Source organism: Physcomitrium patens, chromosome 16 (genome assembly GCF_059467195.1).
Source record: "Physcomitrium patens ecotype Gransden chromosome 16, ASM5946719v1, whole genome shotgun sequence".
Lineage (NCBI taxonomy): Eukaryota > Viridiplantae > Streptophyta > Bryopsida > Funariales > Funariaceae > Physcomitrium > Physcomitrium patens.
In genome coordinates, this window is record NC_143425.1 from 12,878,273 (window position 1) to 12,894,335 (window position 16,063).

The window sequence follows — 16,063 nt, forward strand, 5'->3', positions numbered from 1 at the left end:
TTCACATGCCGATAGGTCATAAAGACGGATATGAAATAGTCAGCGATGATGGGCCAGCGTGCCCAGATCGTGGAGAAGAAACCTAAACATCATGTATACTGCATTCAACGACATGATCCGAACGTTCCGGAGCCTCGGCAAACATTGTGAAGCTGCTCTGAGACGCCCACAAAAGGACTCTAGACTTCTGCCCCTTGATACCCATCTTTACCCATCAGTTCAACTGTTGAGGAGCATCCCCTTAGGCCAGCTGCCGGTGCAAACCCACTTCCAAAATTTCCAAGCCTGCGATGCCAGCGCCGTGAAAACGGAACAAAGTGACAGGGTCCACTGGCGAGGCTTTACTCATGTGTGTGTAAAACAAAGGGGGAGGGAAAGAGGTGAGTGGTAACACAGCTTGTGTGAGGGTATCTCGTGCGCTCCTTTATTGAGGTCCTGCAAGGAACCCCACTTCTGTCCCACGCTGATTGTTGCAATCAATCAATACACGCTGTGTTGTTCCTGTTTTCTCTGTCTTAAGTCTCGCACTACTCATGGCCGTGGTTCATCGCTACTCGTGTGAACGACGCAGGACTTTCTGCTACCTTCATGTTTGGGTCGAGCGCTTTCGATCTGAGGGCTGTTGATTTTTTGGGTTCTAACTGTGGCGTATCGAGAATTTTCGTTGAAGAGGAAGTGTCACGGATCGTATCTGCGGTGGCGCTGAGGTCGTTTGGTGATTAGCGCCTCCGAGGCGGGGCTTGTTTGCACCAGTGTGGGATAAGGGTTGTGATATTAGTGTTGGGTGTTTAGGGTAGATCTCGCGTTTTAGTGCTTCAGCGCCTTCTACGAGGAGGGTTTGGTGAGCAGTCAGTTGGGAGAGGGTTGGGTGCCTACGATGATTCAAGTGACGGTAAGTTCTACATAGAGATCAATTCTTCCCCGACGACGTGCTTGCGATCAGTGGCGTGGAGAAAGGAAAAGCTTCCGTAAGGACGTCCAGGGGCGGAGTCAACCTGGCGATGGCGTCGGGAGCTGGGTGGTCGCCCAAGGCTAGAAATGCTGGTTGGGATGATTTACGCAAACAGGTAGGAGATCACCGAACCAAATACATCATCTGCCTTGTTTGTGCTAATGGTCGATTTGGAGTAAGCCGATTAGTCCAATGCGGATTGTGCAACGAAGGAAGTAGATATCATTGTGCTTGTGACCTAATTTCCTTCATTTGGAGATGACCGACTCAGACACTACAGGATTCTACGTGCACTCAAGGTACATTTTATCTGATACGCTTTCGGAAGATTTTTAAGGAAAACAATGAAGCAAATATCTAAGAGAGTTTTACTTCGTTCGCTCTTCTCTGTTCTTCCGACATGCGCAAGGAATTAGGTAGACCTGTGGGGTTTCTTTAAGCACGCCAAAGCATCACCGAACTCTCTTTGATGTCGCCTTTTGTTCTACTCTTGACCATTGAATTTTACCCCAATTTTTTTATATTTTTGTTTGTCATGTCAATACTCAAGGGATAGTTTCCTCAATGTGAAGGTTATCTTTTTGTGCCTTAGCTTTTACGAGCGAACACCATAATTATAGAAAAACCATTTGTTTGTAATTGGAACAGTGGTCGATGGCTTTCCTTTGTCTTCTTTTCCCCATATACGGTGCGACATCAAGGGCGGTACTGAAGTCTCAAGTAGTTTGACAACTTAATCCTCCATCTTCCTCCATGGACATGCAATTTTTTATTCTTCTGTTCTACTAATTGCGTCGAATATTTGTAGATTTTTTAGGCCACAAGTTTCAAATGTAATGCCGCTGTTTCGTACAGGCCCACATATTTGTCTAAAGGTGTCGATACAATCTTTTTCTTCTACTTGCAGGCAAGGAAACTGGAAAGTGAGCTTGACGTGAAGCTAGCATCATTTCGAAGAATCGGTACACCAAAAGACGGTCAGGGAGATGGCAGTGAGGCCGAAATAGAGAAACTGCTGCAGCACCTCAATGAAGTGAATAAGGACATGCAAAACTGGGTTTCAAATGCAGGTTCCGATGTCCTCTCGCACACTCTTGCACGACACAGGAACATTTTACACGAATTAAGTCAGGTGCAGTTTCCCAACATTCTGATATGCTTTTCTTTAATAATGCCTTGAATTGACTGTCAAGGGTAAGGGGATTATTCACTGGTTGTATTGCGTCCCAGCGACTTTTTAAGTCTTGTAAGTTTTGCAGTCATGATAGTTTCTCAATCTCGAGATATTATTGGCTGGGTTACCATCTAAACTACGAGAATTAAACATCATATATCACATCTGTGGTAATCAAGAGTCAAAGTTATTTACTGTTGCGTTGTCCCTTAATGCCATCGTTGGATACCAATATAAGTAGGCAAGGTGTCATTGTCATTCTCGCCTTGTTGGTTGCCGGCGCTTTTATAGCATAGTCCTTGTGGTTTTCGATTTCGTAGGAGTTTGCGAGGATCCGTGTCAACGCAAAAGTCAACCGCGAACACGCAGAGCTATTGCAACATTTTAGCAGAGGTGATGAGAGAAATAGCGTCATGGATGATGGGGGCTTTGGTCTACAACAACAAGCTCTTCTGCGGGAACAAGGGGCAATAAGTAGGAGTACTTCTCAGGTACCAAGTGCTATCTTGTAATGCTCAGAAATGAGTTGATTCTCCGTTTGGATAGGTAGAATTTTACCTGTGCGAAATTTGGTTCTCATTAAAAGGATATTTCAGGTTTAGCGGACAATCAAGCACTGAACCTAATGTATCGAGTGTAGTTTCATTGGGAGTGTACAAATCGAAATTGGAAACAAGTTTGTAACGGTATTGTCTGTGGTGCTCCATGCGTAGATGGATTCTATGATCGGTCATGCTCACGAAACATTCAGTGCCTTGAGATATCAACGGTCCACATTCGGGGACATCTCGGGAAAAATAAACACCATCGGTAGCAGGTTACCATCGGTAAGCCTTTTGAGCTCTTGGTCATCTTCACACCTCTTGTGAGCTCCCAGATCGTTTACAGATGATATTGGTACGCTTTTAATTGTATATTCAAAATTGCTGAGTCGACCCCAATTTCCTTTGTAGCATAGAGGTTTAGGGCAAACTCGAATGCTAATTTGAGCAGAAGATTGTAGGCTTATTGCAACTTGACCAACTGAATCTGTTCATGACATTTGGTGGTCGTGGCAGGTAAATGGGGTTTTGACAGCCATTCGAAGGAGAAGGTCACGTGATACGATCATCATTGGGTCTGTTGCATCACTGTGCACTATACTAATTCTTTTATACTGGATAACTAAGTGATTTGCATTTCGAGTCAGTACACTCCCAGATTTTGATTGATTAGATATGTGGACAGACATTACTATATTCAGCCCTGGTAGTGAATGCTCGTGATGGTTCTCATTGTCACGATCGAAGTTTGACATCAAGAGTGGAACAGTGTTGAACTGATCGCTTGACCTTGCCAATCTTTGTTCACACTGAGACCTCCGAACGTAGTAATAAGTTTGCATGAACCTTCCAAGGGTTCAAATTATTTTGCTGATTGTAAATTGGCGCTGTTATTGTATTCCTCTGCTTTGCAACCTTTGAGTCTCATTACACTTATTGCTTGGTTTGTTATTGACTAGTACAGAAAATCATACAACTTCCAATTTTGGTACATAACTCGACAATTTGTTTCTTTGCAATTACTTTCCTAAAAACATCGCTGGAAACAAAAATGACCTCCACCCACTTATAGATGGCGGTGTGTCATTAAATTCATACTATATTTCGCATTGAGAAGTAGTCCTATAATAAGGCCTTTCTTGTATTGGTGAAAAGAAAATAATTGTTTCTTTGGGTTTCGGCAATGGTGGCTTCAGTAGGTGGTTAAAACGGATTGGACCAGTCTATAAAGAGCTCAAATGCTCAACTATATCATTGCAAAGCAAAGAATTCTCTGACATTCTGAATCATCAACGTGAATCAACGGGAAAAGTGAAGGAGATATTATAAATATATGTATATATATATATATATATATATATATATATATTGTTACAGATGGGAGATGCATGATAGCTTTATTCTTATTATTTTTGAATTTTACTTCAATTGAAAATACATTTCTACTCAATGAAGTTTTATAATAGCAGGAAATTAAGCTAAGTAAAATAAAATGATGAATGCAAAGATAGCTAAGAAACTTTGTTGTAAAGATGTTTTTGAACAATACAAATTTAAAGCAAATTTATAGTTTAAAAAAGTCATCACAATTTCGTTTTTAACGTGATTTAATTATGCAATAATTTGAGAAATAAGAATATAGTAAAAGCTCTTATTGTTTTTTCAAAAACACAAAACGCGGTTGACAATGTTATTTCTTTAATGGTACTATTAGTATCAAAGGTAACTATTCTTACATTTTTCATATTTAAGATGTATAGTAATTTTTTTACATAGAGTTATTTCTTAAATCTTATTTAATTCATAAACATGAGTAATTTCATCTCCAATTAATACCACATAATTGCTCTTATCTTCTTACAATTTAGTGTAGTAATTGATAATTTTTAAGTTTTAAAAACATAACTAGTTTTAATCTAAATAAATTATTTTTAGTTATTTTTTTTTAAAAATAACAAAATATTCTACTAAGTAATTAAATAATTATGCAATCTCAATCTTTATAATTGTGTCCAACTAATTATCTAAGATGGTAGATTAAGACAAGAAGATGAGAGGACAATTATTAACTAAGCTTCTTCAAGCTAATATAATATCCTAAAGCATCTATATATATATGTGTGTGTGTGTGTGTGTGTGTTTTGTTAAACCAATAAAGTAGTAAAGGTCCACTTTAGTTTTTTGAATCCTTGTCACACAAGTACAACATTTTTGCAAAAGATTGACATTTCTACTATTTTAATATCAAAAAGACCATGTTTGGTTCAAACTAGAAAGATAATTATTCAACATGCCATAGAATTGAGTTGACCATTAAATTACTACCAAACTAAATATTACTAAGACAATTGTAAGTAATTTTTTAAAGAACTTTATTTGATTTGCACTAAGCAAAGTTTATTCCCAAGGATTAAGAATATAAAATAGTGAAATACTTGTGTCATATTAATAGGTTTGGAAACCATTTATATAAATAGTATTCCTCATAAAAATTAATCTTTTCCATACTAATAATCTCCAATAATTAATTAAAATTTTGAAAACCAACTCTATTCCATGATGCATTATCAATAACTTTTGGTTTTTAATAATTTATTTATTTTTATTGAATTTTATAAATTAACAAAGATAATTAAAAAAGATCACATGGCTATATGTGATTGAGCAAGGCAAAGCCTAGTGGTCAAAAGCAAGTAGCCTAGATTACATGATTCTAGTAAAAATGATTTCTATCCTATCTTTGATGCACCATCTTTGATAATTAATGACATTTGATAATTTATATTTTTTTCTACAACTAACAATATTAATTAATGAGGAGAATGCTATAAACACTTCAAATAAAACACAAATGTAAAGACTTTAGGAAGAGGCTTGAATAATTTGTTTGTGTTAGCTAGTTTTACATATATTGAATTAGAAATATATATATATATATATATATATATATATGTTTTACGAGTTTAAAATAACTCATAAATAAATAAATAAAATATTCTTCTACATACAACTTTTTATTTCCAATCTATGAATCATTATTTATTATCCCAACTACTATATACTTTGTATATAATATTAATATTCATAATTCTTCATATTGATGTGTCTTATTCACAATAATTAAAACTTTTGATGAAGTTTTATTTAAATTTTTTTATTATTATTTTTCAAATCTGTATGTTTCTTTTTACAAAATTATGACATTGATGATAATCATGCTAAAAATTACATTGATACAATTAACATATAATGCTCTTGGTTTTAGAAATAATTTAAACAAAATGTAGCCAAAATTGTGTCATCAAAAAGCTTTCAAACTCATTCACTAGGTCTTTCCTTTAGATAGCACAAGCGTTCCCACTTCAAAAAAAATAAAAAAATAAAATAAATGAAGCATAAATTGTGAGGCTAGGAATAGAGATTAACAAATGATCTAGCAGTTACTGTAGGATTCGCTCCTGGAACAAATGTTTTGGCCTTTATGAAATTGCGTTGCAACTTAAAATTTCCGAGACAGGTATACAACAATTATAAGAACCTAATCTCTCCTTTAAGTACAGAATGTCATTGACTGCCGAATGTAGAGGAACGCCTGGTCAGTGAAAATAGGGGTTTTTAAGCGTAGAAATGATAACGGAACTATGTGTCCGTTCTGCAGCCCCTCGACGTGGCGGTGTGAGCTGAGAGGTAAGCCTGCAGAATCAAAATTGTTTCAACATCTATTCAACATGGTTTACTACTAGATACGTTAAGCAATAGATTCTCAATGCTGTTGCTCTGATAACCCTGTAACACAAAACTTTTACACAGGAAATCAGTTCCTTGGTCGTGAAAGAGTTTCAGCTTGTATGATGATATAATTGCATAAACACCACATTTTGAGCTGTTGATATGAATGGTCGTCAAGTCAAATGGGTAAATATGAGACGCAGTACGGTGGTAGTTTGAATGGGTATTTACAATCTGATAGAACTACTACTTCAATTACTGTCATGTGCAGCTGGCAGGAATAAGTACCATTTGCAATGTGCGAGATCCGTTGAAAGCTACAGCACAAGCTTATTGTGCTGTGCGTTCCCATTGAAGGTCCTCGCTGAACTCCTGCAGGGCACCTCGAACGTCTCCTTCAGCAAGAGCGAGATAATACTGAGCTGTACTGTCGTCGACCCTCATACTCCTCTTCAAGGATTCCATGACTTCTGTCTTCAGCCTGCGTTGTGCCCGAGCTTCAGCACGCGCAGCGTCCTTCCTGTTGGGTTTTGACCCATCCAGATACAGCACTCCAACCTCTCGTTTGGCGTGGGCGTCCATCTCAATGAAGCAGGTTTGCCCCACAAGTAACTCAGGCCTGGAGACTGGGATCAACAAACGCTCCCGCGAATGAATACCATGGTCGCTCATCATATTGTTAACTCTTCGGATCCCTTGCACCTGTTCCATGATAACAAAGCTTCGCCACTGTTACTGAAAATGACACGAAACCAATCAATACTTGTGACCTCGATCTTCAATTCAAAGAGGGCCAAAACAGCATTCTCTTGCAATGCTTGACCTTAGAAGCAACAAAACTATTCCAACACTCCAAGCTATTTGCATACCTCTAACGTTTAAATTAGGTACCCAACAATACATGCTATTCAGAAATGACAAATAACTCACTCTCAGCGTCGATAAACTGATTAACGATTAATTTACCTGCACTCCGTACTTCACAGCCAAGCCTGCAATTGTATCCTGACGTTGCAGTGCGTGAGATATAACAAACTGTCCTAGCTGGCCGCGCCAAAAGGTTTTGGAAAGCGGGGTTCCAACAACCTTATTCAGTCCCCAAGGTGCCATGAACGCAGCTGCTAACACAGCAGGCTCAGTTGCGATGGTGTGCCAAAGGCGACACACACATGCAGCCTGCCCCAGCGCAGTGACTGGCAAGAGCTCCAAGATTATCCTCCATAAATCATCCGTGAAAGCTGAAGCGTTGCCCTCAACCTTTTGATTCGGAAAAATTCTGTTCTCAAAACCTTCAATTTGCTTACCCTTTTCTTGAGCGTTTGTAAAATAGCTTGCCTTATCTACAACTCTTTCTCGAAACCTAGCATGACTTCCTCCCATATCACCTCTTTCTGTCATAATTTCAGTTAATACATCTGGAATTGCGCTGACTTGGTCCATTCTAGGACCTGCTGAACTGCTTGCGCCTTGAAAAATATTTGTTTCAACAATTCTTTGAGCGTTTTCGGATTTGTTTCGTTCTCCTTGCAAATATAACACTGCCATTTCGGACTTCGAGTGTTCATCGGACTCAATGTAGCATATCTTCCCAGCCAGAAGCTGCGGATTTTTTACCGGTATCAACAGCCGTTTGCGGCGATGTACGTCATGATCGCTGCTCATTCTATTGAGCATTCTAATCTCGGAAGCCTGCAAATTAATACCACTCATGATAAGCCATCATTGTGTAGAATTCTTAATTAAACTCCACTTGAGTAAATCTATGCGACTTTGTTTGAAAAATCATATCTATCAATGATCTAGGCGTTCTTTCTTCTACAGATGGATGATAACATAGTATATCGGACAGGCACATTAGTGACATGAACAAACACCGATACAATAGCCCTTTAACCGCCGTCGACAGTTACTGACCCTAAGAAGCAGCCAAATCATCCCCAAGTGGACACGATAGACCGACCACACCATAGCATCCTGCAACCTTGTTTTCAATTTTCTTCCGAAATTTATCGTTCTGATCGTTACACCAATCGTCATAATACATGATGAGGGGTGAGCGATTCCCGATGAACATGAACGGGTTAATAGGTTCACAACCTCACAATACATATATGTATATATATATATATATATATATATATATAGTAGTGGTCCAATCTATTTGAAGGAATAATAGAGTTAGAATGAAACACTCCAATTAGCAAATGGTCCAAGTAAGCTGTCGGTCGACATTTACAAGGTCACATTCATGGACAAAAGAGGACAACTGCTGTTAATTTTCCACGAGATTTCAATAAAGACAACTAGTGCAGGGTCACGTACAAAAAGACAGGATTTCATTTTTATTCACTAGAAAATCAATGCACAAACAAAAGGAGTGGTTATATACACCCTCTCATTTTTTAGTTAATTGAAGTAGGTTCTGAGAAATAAATCCAAAACATACTTTGAGAGCCTCCAAATTCCTCAATTTCACTTTCAGCACACGTAAAAAATGCGCTATTATAGAGCATGTTTCTCCAGGGATACAGGAGCACAGAACAGAGCACAGAGACACACAGACAGAAAGATGATCACTGACCTCGACATCATACTTCACCGCCAAGCTGTCCACAGTATCCCATCGTTGCAGAGGATGCGAAATTGCGAACCGATGCAACCCTCGGTCGAAGAATTGCTTTCCCGATGGCTTACCAACCACGTCCGCAAGCTTCCACTCCACCTTGAAGCACCCCATGAGCAATTCTGGATCTGTGGCGACTATGTACCAGCTACGACAAACGCAAGCGGTCCTGGCAATCAAGGAGAGCGGCAAGCGGCTGAGAATAAGGCGAAGCACGTCAGAATTGATAGTCGGTTCCCACAGGAAGCTGAACTCCGCAGCCTCCATAGCCATGGCGGGTGCCTCATCAACCTTCACGCACCGCTACCGCGCCAACCTCGGCTTCTTCCTTCCAACTTTCTGACGTGACCACAACGACGTAAATTCTCCCCATCGAAATAAAGCATCATGAAACTTTTGTGCGAACCCAATGGTGATTCCCACCTCCCCAGGCGAACACGCCACACCATCGCCGGACCTCAATCCTACAGCAGTGCATACCTTGTCAAAACCCTGCTTGACGATGGACGACGGTGGCCACAACGTGGACGGAGGATGTTAGAGGGGAGGCGATGGTCAACGATGTAGGGACGAATATGGTCCGCCCAAAATCATCGTCAGACCAGGCACCGAATTGACAAGAGACGAAAGAGATGGTGCGTGAAACGGTGCTGCTTGGCAAGTTGGAATTCCGCCATGTGTGAATTCTGCTGCCGCCTTCGATCCCTGTCAACCACGCCATCTCGTTTCAGTTGTGTACTCTCGCATCTCGCTACTGATCTGTGCATGTGAGGATGTGTATAGCTACTGTGTGATTCGAATCCGTCTATTCGCTGACTTGAGTTAGACGTGGGGCAGGTATATTCCTGCAAGCAGAGCTTGCTGGTTGCAGGCTGCCAAAGTTCATATTGAGTTCAATGCTAGCGGAATTACCGTGCCCTGCCCTCGTGATTAAGATGGATACGGAGAAACGAAGCAAGGTTAGCTGATAAACATCTTGCAGAGTGGCAACGCTCACGATGTAGTGTTTTTGGACGTCTACGGAATCATGTCTCGTCCGAACTGATCACCGCAAGTATAGGCCACATTATATTCATGAAGATGGCGAAGGGAACCGTTCTCCAGTCGGCACAGGGCTCAAAGAAGGGAAACTCGACACTGTTTGTGATTGCACCTCTTCTATTCTCAGTCGGATTACTGGCTGTGTTTTTCGGGCTGGCTACGTGGAATCCCGCTGCGAAGGAGCTGATATGGGCTGAAGAACTCGGAGGTGAAAGAGATAGAAGACCTCAAGTAAACGATCATGAACGAGAGAGAGGGGGTGGCGGAGCTATGCCGCATGACGTTGCGCTTGCTCTGTTACATTTTGCCACCACAAAAGAACTACCGCAGCAATCGAAGGACGAGATTGCAATGACATTGGGAGTGCTGTTGCAACGTGCACCGTGCAATTTCCTTGTGTTTGGAATGTGGTATGACAGCTTGCTGTGGGCCACTTTTAACTACGGAGGTCGTACTGTCTTCCTCGACGAGAGCCAGGTATCTATTTCTAACATTTTGTCTTCTGATTTCGATTTTTGTTCCACTGTTATCTTATGTCGTAGCGGTAGAAACCATTACTTCTGAAAACTCCCTTGAAGTATTCATCACTTGTTGGAGTTAATTTGATCAAATGAACTCCCGGTGACCTGATAGTGGTGCTGGATTTGTGATGTATACCAAAAAGCTAGTTATCATCTTTGCAAATGTTCAATTGACCTCGTCTGCCTGTCAACCGCCTTGATGTAGCCGGCTGGCGTATTCTCAAATGAGGTGCACGTAAGCATGGCTACTCTGATAGTGTGTCAATCACCACATCGACTCCACAATTTTTCTTACCGTTGCTGAAACCTCCATTATTTGCATTACACAGGAGTGGATTGATCGCATGAGAGTCAAGCATCCGGAGCTAGAGATCTACAAAGTTAAATACAGCACAACGCTACAAGATGCATCGGACTTGCTACAGAAGGCAAGAGAGACTATCTCAACTAAATGTCGACCATATCAGCCAATTGAAACCTCCGAGTGTGCTCTGGCCATGAGTCAGCTGCCGATAGAAATACTTTCTGTGCAATGGGATGTGATTATGATTGACGGACCCCGAAGCTATCCTAAGTATTCCAACTTTCCGGGACGAATGAGCCCTATTTTCACTTCTGCGGTTGTAGCGCACACAAGAACTGCTTCAGGTAAAAAGAAATTCATTGAACGATTTTGATAGCTTTTATTCACATCCCCTTATTTAAACGATGTGTTTCAAACTATCAGTAAAATCGTCACCTATGCTTTTCTTTCACACTAAATATGAGAGGGATTTTTAGCAAATTCGACTTTTCTATGCTATTTCTGTGTTACAAATCTGCCGTGTGAGGATGTATTTTGTTTGCTGTGATCTCAGAGTACACAGACATCTTTCTTCATGACGTTTCAAGGCCACTCGAGAAGCAGTTCAGTGAAGAGTTTTTGTGCGCAACCAATCTAGTGAAGAGCATTGGAGACCTCTGGCATTTCCAAGTATATCCAGGCAGGAAGACTCGATTTTGTTCAGATAAAACCCATTGAAGTCTTTCTGGTTCATAACTTGGAAACATTCAATATTACCTGCATCTCATTTCACTTCCTAGCAGATAAGTGCCGCTCTGATATATGTGCAGGCTGCTTGCTTTTGAAACATTCAAACAGCTTGTTGAGATTTGTGAATGTCGAAGCATACAATGGGAAGTCTGGAAAGACGTGAATATCAATCAAAGTGAGGCAATTTTTTCAAATTTTTATTTTAAAATTTAAGATTGAAAAGATTTATGGGTTTGGAAAACTATCATCAAACTTGTTGATTCAAATGATAGTTTTTTTCTTTTCAAATATATGCATTGGTGCATATATATATATATATATATATATATATATTATCTGAGAAATATGATGGAAATATTTTCACTTCATTAAAATTTTATACTTGATAATTTAAGTATTTTAATAAAACAAAAAATTACAAATGCAAGAGATATTTGAAAAGTAGTATACTATCCATATGGTGCTTTAAATAGAACAGTATTATTTATATTTCATTAAAGTATTAATATTTCAAGTCAAAAGTTTGATTTATGTAATATTTTATGAAGTATTTGATAAGATTCAATTTTCATGTTGTTTTTTTTTCGTGAGAGAATTTCACAGATTTTATTACTCTCATTTAATAATTTTTTTATAGAATTTCAAAAAGAAATTAAATATTAAATATTAAAAATTTGATGTAAAAATTTGCACAATATTTTTGCATCAAGAATGGATCTTCTACTTCTTGAGATGATCATTATTATTATTTAACTGGGTTAATTTTTAAATTTATATAAACAATGATATTAATAATTTTAAGTTTTATATTTATTTGTTTCTACTATAATGAAACAATCAAAAAGTTTATTGCTTTATTGATTGTCATGTTAGTTCAATTTAATTAATTATTTAGAGTTTCATTTTATTTGCAAAAAAATAAAGTAGAATAGTTGTCTATAATAATGTTGTGATAATAGGACTTTAAACAAAAAAAATACTAGCCAATATTTTAGGAGAATTTACATGTAGGAAAATAAATGCAAAAGTACTTTCAAATCAAAGAAGGATTTGAAAATAATTACATATAGGAGAATACTCATGTTATCTATTTTCAAAAGACATTAATGAAGGATTGTCAAAGATCAGGAAAACTCTAAAAATTATTGTATTGGTTGTTTGATGCACTTTGCCGTTGCTCTTTTCTACACTTTTTCTGCATTCAAATTATTTTTTTATTTTAAAAAATACAAAAACTTCTTTGTTGTATTAAACAATGCAATAGCTTCTTCACCAATAGTTGATAAACGTGCAATGTGTGGAAAGTAGACCTCTAAGGATACTCCAATAATACTAGACAAATCTAATATTTGAAAGACTAATCTAATACAATTGAGAACACAATCTCTAGAAGCATAACATACATGAGGGAGTATAATAATTGCGACAAGGTATAATGCTGTGTGATTAATTTCTCCTAATTTTGTGATAGCTTGATTAATTAATAAGTATCTTTACTATACTCCTTTTAGAGAGAATTTCATTTTTGCTCTCATAATAAGTGTCATCAAGGTAGGCAATTCAACTGGCTATTCTGACATTCTTGCATGGAATCAAGGAAGAAAGGTGAAATTTTAGCAAAAGAGTGCTAATTTATTACAATATGCATTAGTTATCCCGGCTTAGCTATTTTCTTAAGAAGGGTAATCCCAACCAATTACCTAAATCAAAGGCAATTGATGTTATGGTTGACCTTGACAATACTTATTGCAAGCATCACATGTATCAATTTGATAACAAATCTTCTTTAGCTTAACATGATATTAGTGTAAAATTCAGATTTGCTAACTTGCATCTTTGTCTTAATTACATAGAAGGAAGAAATTGCAAAAATTATAATAAGATGAAGATTGGTATCTAAATCAGATGGATGTTCATATTAGTGTTATTCTTTTAATGGCAAAAGAAGCATATGCAATGCTCAATGCATATGCTCAAAAGGTGTCTGCTCCATACCATTTCAAAAATAATAAGCCTTTTAACATTGTGGCAATCTACGGGTTGATAAAGAATGATGCTAGATGGTGTGCATTCTATGTCTCTTTCAATTATTAAAAGCATGGATTACTTTATATTATCAAATTTATACCCTACTATGAGAATTGTATGATAATCTTTGATTTTTTTTGGCTTTTTTGACATGCTCTAGCTATCATTATCAAACTTCTTGTCCATAACAGCTATGGTCTATATCCACAAGACATCACCAACCATGTTAGGATGTAAGTTGGTTCTGATACATCATACCCAGCAATTTGGCATAGCCAAGAGGCCCATAGAAAATATTCCATTGGTAAGTACAATATAAGATTTTAAAAGATCTATGGCTTCCTTCATAAGCTAAAAGTTGTTAATCCTGGAACTTCTTTTGCATTTAATATTAACAACCATGGATGGTTTAAACATACCTTTCTCTGTTTGATGGTATAGAAGGCTGCCGTGACACACTACCATCCAATCATTTTATTAGATATAGTCTATTCCAAAGCTACATACAAAGACATGTATTTAGTAATTGATGTCAAAAGACACCTAGTTCCAATTCCCTTTGGCATTGCACCAATTGAGAACATTGAAAATTAGACATGGTTTTGTACAAAGGTGGTAGAAGTAATGTCTTTCTTTAATTCACCAATGCAATTAGTGGTCAATGACTATAAAAAAAGGCATTAAGAATAGTATTGCATCCATGCTTTCCATGGCAGCAAATACAACATGTATCTACCACATTGAGAAGAATATAAATATCCATTATGAAACGTAGCTAAATGATAAGATTTGAATTGCTGCCAAAGCATTCATCAAAGTCACTTATCTACTTGCCATGGCATAGATCAAGAAGATGCATGCTGAGGCTTATGCAAATATCAATGGAATCTTAGCAGAAACGTGGATATTAAGCCATACTAAGATTTTATGCTTTGAGGTGCTCACATCAAACATGTCAAACATAACAAATGCATGGATTCTTTTTGTTTGCAATATTGAGCCATTCAATGCTCTTGTATAGCTTTTCCGCAAATCATGTGGCCTCTTCTTTATCCAACAAGAAGAGTACATTGAGCTTATAGACCATTTGCCATAGTCAACAATACTTGAACTTTAGACAAAGGCTAGGAAAGGTTGAACATGGCTAATGGTCCAAATAGACACATATGTTTTTGAGGTTTATGGCAGTGATAATAATAGTAGTAGTAGTATGTTCCGAGTTATCAATCTTGTTGGCTACTTTTGTTCCTATAGAAAGTTTGAAGAATATCAATTGCCATGCATCCACACATATACTAGAGCAATGAAATCCTAAGAGTGGGTTGAATAATTTCTACACCAAATTTATATGTTAAGCAAATTTTGTCCTATGTATGCTAGCATTGTTATATCTATTGGCACTGAAACTTTGAGTGATGACAACATGAATTGGCCATCTCTTAAGATTAAGCAAGTAGGCCATCTCTGCAAAATTTGTCTTTAAAGCCATGGAAAAGTTGATGCTAAATACTAAGTCACTTATGGTATTTTTCATAAAAAAGATCATAATACTTATATATGTAAGCACTGCCATTGATGTAGCTAGTACTTTTATAGAAGATGAGGGTAGTTGAACTAGAATCACAATCACACTTTATAAGTACTCATATCACTTTACATTGTAACTTTGCCTAAAAATTTTTCATATTTAAATTTTTAGCAATCAATTGAATATTGAGCATGGCATCCAAACATGCATATACACCTCTCATTAAGAAGTAAGACCATTTGCTATCAAGAGCAAAGAGAAATCTATTATTGCAAAAGATTTATTGGAATTTAATGTTTGTCATCCAAGTTTTTTTCTAAAGCAATGTTGTAAGGCACAATAACATGCATATTCCAATCCATTATTGACTTGCATCTCCTCATGGAAGCATCACCTTGTTATATCTAATGAATTAGCAATTAGTTATGGAAACACTGTTTAAGCCATAAATCACATCAATCAACCTATTGGTAGCATTTAATAGGCAATAGTGATCCAATTAGATGTTTCTAGAAGAAAAGATCGATATCACATCACCATTGCATCAAGGACAGTTTTCCACTTTCTTTGTTGAATTCATAATATCTAAGAGTCTAGTGGCCTTAATGTTGTGGATGAAGAGATTATATATGATGATATTGCTCATGCTTTGAATTGTGAGCCCACCACCTCCTATAATGCAAACTTGTATGCTAAATACATTGTTAGTCTTGAAACTTGTGATTATGAGCTCATTCTTAAGCTTGATGATAATACTAGATGCAAAAATAATCCATAGGGGTTGTTTATACGTGATGGCTTAGTGCAATTGGAAGAAATTGATTGCACAATATTATAGCTAGTCATGATTGTAAGACTCCTTCTTTTGCATTGTACTTGCACAAATTATGTT

At 37.5% G+C, this 16,063-nt stretch overlaps 3 protein-coding genes across 6 annotated transcripts; 2 read left to right on the forward strand and 1 right to left on the reverse strand.

The window, feature by feature from the left end:
- The first annotated feature begins 15 nt into the window (after window positions 1-15).
- On the forward strand, window positions 16-3,582 carry LOC112293490 (Golgi SNAP receptor complex member 1-1). Its single transcript, XM_024542961.3, has 6 exons — window positions 16-380; window positions 572-1,067; window positions 1,860-2,084; window positions 2,447-2,617; window positions 2,840-2,953; window positions 3,185-3,582. The coding sequence occupies exons 2-6, from the start codon at window positions 1,002-1,004 to the stop codon at window positions 3,296-3,298; spliced, it is 690 nt and encodes a 229-aa protein (XP_024398729.1). The 5' UTR covers window positions 16-380; window positions 572-1,001; the 3' UTR covers window positions 3,299-3,582.
- A 2,545-nt stretch (window positions 3,583-6,127) lies between these two features.
- LOC112292985 (uncharacterized) lies at window positions 6,128-9,405 on the reverse strand. Of its 4 annotated transcripts, none has more exons than XM_024541997.3 (4): window positions 8,979-9,405; window positions 7,364-8,086; window positions 6,686-7,099; window positions 6,128-6,361 (listed from the first exon to the last, which is right to left on the reverse strand). In XM_024541997.3, exons 1-3 carry the CDS (start codon window positions 9,291-9,293, stop codon window positions 6,728-6,730), a joined length of 1,410 nt encoding a protein of 469 aa, XP_024397765.1. In that variant the 5' UTR covers window positions 9,294-9,405; the 3' UTR covers window positions 6,128-6,361; window positions 6,686-6,727. The 4 variants fall into 4 exon arrangements, with proteins under 4 accessions (XP_024397765.1, XP_024397763.1, XP_024397764.1 ...); XM_024541995.3 differs by having other exon boundaries at window positions 6,128-6,454; XM_024541996.3 differs by having other exon boundaries at window positions 6,128-6,467.
- A 548-nt stretch (window positions 9,406-9,953) lies between these two features.
- LOC112292986 (glucuronoxylan 4-O-methyltransferase 1) lies at window positions 9,954-11,809 on the forward strand. Its single transcript, XM_024541998.3, has 3 exons — window positions 9,954-10,538; window positions 10,912-11,230; window positions 11,440-11,809. The coding sequence occupies exons 1-3, from the start codon at window positions 10,095-10,097 to the stop codon at window positions 11,601-11,603; spliced, it is 927 nt and encodes a 308-aa protein (XP_024397766.1). The 5' UTR covers window positions 9,954-10,094; the 3' UTR covers window positions 11,604-11,809.
- The last annotated feature ends 4,254 nt before the right edge of the window (window positions 11,810-16,063 follow it).